The 3427-nt window shown below is 44.0% G+C and overlaps 1 protein-coding gene across 3 annotated transcripts in view; it reads left to right on the forward strand.

The window, feature by feature from the left end:
* LOC101856773 (fibroblast growth factor receptor-like 1) overlaps positions 1-3427 on the forward strand; it is a 74308-nt gene that overhangs the window by 52534 nt on the left and 18347 nt on the right. For all 3 annotated transcript variants that reach the window (XM_005089920.3, XM_005089921.3, XM_005089922.3), the window contains one exon: positions 2218-2292. In XM_005089920.3, coding sequence (XP_005089977.1) covers positions 2226-2292 — 67 coding nt within the window. In that variant the 5' untranslated portion in view covers positions 2218-2225. The remainder of the gene's footprint in view (positions 1-2217; positions 2293-3427) is intronic.

Raw genomic sequence — 3427 nt, forward strand, 5'->3', positions numbered from 1 at the left:
CCCCCCCCAATTTCCGCAAGTAGTGCCAGGCTACATTTCTGGCATTCACTCATCCTGGGACGGCTGTTCATCCTTTCTCGCAGCAGCCGCTCCAGCGTCAAGCAAGGCGTTTGAATGGAGCCGACATTCATTAATCATAGGCAGCTTTGAGAAGAGCCAGCCCGCTAGGTCTTGTAGCATGTTTTGCTCAAAGCTTCAGCAAAAGTCGTAGGGGGCATTGATCGGACGTCTCGTCCCTCACACAATAACAAGATACCAGGAGGGGGTTTCAGTGCGAGTTTCACGTGTGTGCTTCGATGTCGAGCGCGTGGCTGGGTGGGTGTGTGTACGCACTTGCCCTATTGTATGACTTCTTGTTAAGCCCACTTGTTGCTCCGGTTTTTGGGGGTTTTTTGTTTTGTTTTGTTCGTTTGTTGGGGGGGGGGTTTTGTTTTGTTTGTTTATTTGCAGGTTTTTGTTGTTGAGAGATGGAATAAAGGAGAATCCATTATGATTAACAAGATATCTGTCGTAGATCTTAGCTCAGTTATATTTTCCAAAACGAGAAGCGTACAAGAATGGCGTCTGTATGACAAACCTCATTCTTAATAATATTCTGTTTTCTTTGAGGTTTCTTTTGTTCTTTCCTAATAAGGTGCAAAAAATGGCGTGTTTTATATAATTTGTTCAGATTTATAATCTAGAATAAAGTGCGCCTATCCACGTTTTCTGTATCCTGAGTTTTGACCAGCTTCATCCCAGAGCTTGCACAAGTAGGAAGAGTACTGAGCTTTTGTTTAGATATCTTTAAAGAATTTTATCTACCGTGGCGATTTGCGTTCTTGTACAGAGTGCATTCAATCGTGGCCAATAATCATGTCGTTTGGGTAAGTTTCTCTTCATGACCAGCTGAATGAAAGAAATACCAGAAGCAATACTGTTTGTGAAATTGGATGTGGGCCGAAAGACGAAGATTTAAAATGTTCAAAGTTTGAAACGAAAATGGTCGTGTCACGATTTCTGCTTTATTAATGCTGTATATTATTGTTTCAAAATATTCAGTTCCGATGTATGGTCTATAACACCACTGTCTGCTTTGCGTGACCTTTTGTTATTGTGATATATTGTCTACGCTCTAAATACACGGTATAATGTGTTCTAGTAGGTTTTATCTACATTGGTATTTCCTTGTTTAAAGTAACCACACATATTTCTGTTCCCACCACTACCGTCAGTTATATTGAAATGTATTTTGTGTGTGAGTCCTGACCTTAAGGATACCCCGTGTAAATTGTCACCCGTTCCGTTTTGTCCATTGTGGACAGTAAATGAGGTCTTGTGTGACTAACCGAGGGCAGATACCCTTTTCACCTAACCCATGGCGACAATCAATGGCTGTGGGGACTTCCTTCAAAATATGGCAGCCGTATTTCTTGTGGAGATGTCTCCACTGTCTTGACTCGGACAGATACCGATCCCGAGAACAGGACCCAGTCAGTCAGTGGTCCTATACAGTCGAAATTTACCAACAAAAGTACCTATAATCCCGACTGACTGGTGGAGGAAATGTTTCTGTGACTAGTTGAGATAATTTATTTCCTGTCGTTCTCCTTAGCTGGCCAAGCATCCCGACTTGTGTAGGGAAGAAGTCTTTTTCGTCCGTGTACCCAGAACATGGTCCTTTGTACTTCTGCCTTGGCGTTGAAATTGATTTCAGCAGGGGGTCCTTAGTGGTCTGCGGGTCTCTATGGCCGCGGCGGTGTGACTTTGAACTATATTTCTCTCCATAGATGTGGAAAATAGACAGAGGGTATGATGATGGTAACACACCAGAGAACGCGTCATAGGGGTCATATGTATCCGAAATAAGCTTCCCACCATAGTTTGGTCTGTAGCTCCGAGGCACCGCTGGCCTCTATTTTATGCTGGAGATGAGTATTCCAATTGGCCTTGAGCTGTTACTATAAATCAGTTCCGTGGTATTTCTGTATTGTGGAGTGGTGTGAATAACCGTGCAAGTTCATTGGAGGGAAAATGCGACAAGAATATGGCTATACACCATTCGAACATTTTATTTAGTTCGGAGTGATCGTTATTATAAATTTAGCCTGCTGGTTTCTCTTCGTGCGAAAACAAAAAGTCTTCTTTTTGTTATTGTGTCTCTAAGTAGCGGATGTAGCCACCTCCATTCAACCTTTTTGCCATGTGCCTAATTCTGTGTTTCCCTCTCTTCCTCAGCTCCCACTATGGCCGGCTTGAGGTGCTGGGGCGCCCTGCTGGTGTTGCAAGTGGTCGCCCTTTGTCACGCCAACAGTGAGTAGCTGGCCTTGCCTTGTCATTGTGGGTTGGTGGTTTGTATCATGGGGCGGGTGGAGGTCAGCAGTGCAGGAAGCTGGTAGGGTGGATGGTCACTACCTGCATTGTGTTGTCTGTTTAGATTGGGACGAAATGGGTGAATATGTCCGGTATAGAAGTTTCTTTATATGTATTATATGTGTTGGGATACAAGGGATGGGCGCGTGTATAATAAATGTGCTCTTTAAGTAAGAACGTAGCTGACACACGTATGTCGGATCAGTCACAGGTCAAAAGCAGTGTTAGGCACAAATCAGATATATGGTATTGCATCTTTCATAGTATACTTCTCTCTTTACGTTTAAGATAAAGGAGATAGAACTGAACAAATCTGTATGACTAACGACGTTGTAATGCTTCTTTTATACGTGCCTCAGAACAGCGCGTCTTCGAGCGTTGTTGAAAGATCAGAATATGCGTCCTCGATTGGTTAAGGAATAAGGTTGAAAGTCGGGTGCTGTTGATTGCTTGTCTGATTAGGAAGGCAGGCTGAAGTTAGTGTGTATACAATTGTACATGATCTATATGTGCGCAGGCATAGGATGGGGGTGGGTACATTCAGTATTCACCGGGTGGAGGTTGTGATCTGTATGTTGGTTGCCGGTGTGAAAATGTTATTGTATGAGGAGTTACACAACATAATAATATGTCATGTGTGGCGTCGTTGTTGTAGTGGTTAGCCCCTGTGACTCTCAACCGTGAGATCATGGGTTCGATTCCCAGCAGGAACCCCACGTTGTGTCCTTGGGAAAGGCACTTTACACGAATTTCGCCCACTTCACACATACGTGAGAATGGGCACCCGGCTATAAACATCGTCAGATCTGGTCAGTTTGTTAGTATTTTAGTTCACGTAAGCCGCAGCTCGCACTGTATGCTTCCTGGGAAGCCAGGAATGTTTCCCAATGTTCTAGGGTCTGCCGGGGTAGTGTAACGTGCGCTTAGAGTATGCTGTAGTGAGTGTGGATGTGCGCTATTGTATTACTATTACTACCAATTCTGTGTTTTGATTTCTCTTTCTGTGTTGAATGTTGTTCGCTCCTCTTTCATTCTATTCTCTAAAGCTCCCTCCCTCCCTCCCTCCCTCCCTCCC

This window comes from Aplysia californica, unplaced genomic scaffold, assembly GCF_000002075.1.
Source record: "Aplysia californica isolate F4 #8 unplaced genomic scaffold, AplCal3.0 scaffold00010, whole genome shotgun sequence".
In the NCBI taxonomy this organism is placed as follows: Eukaryota; Metazoa; Mollusca; class Gastropoda; order Aplysiida; family Aplysiidae; genus Aplysia; species Aplysia californica.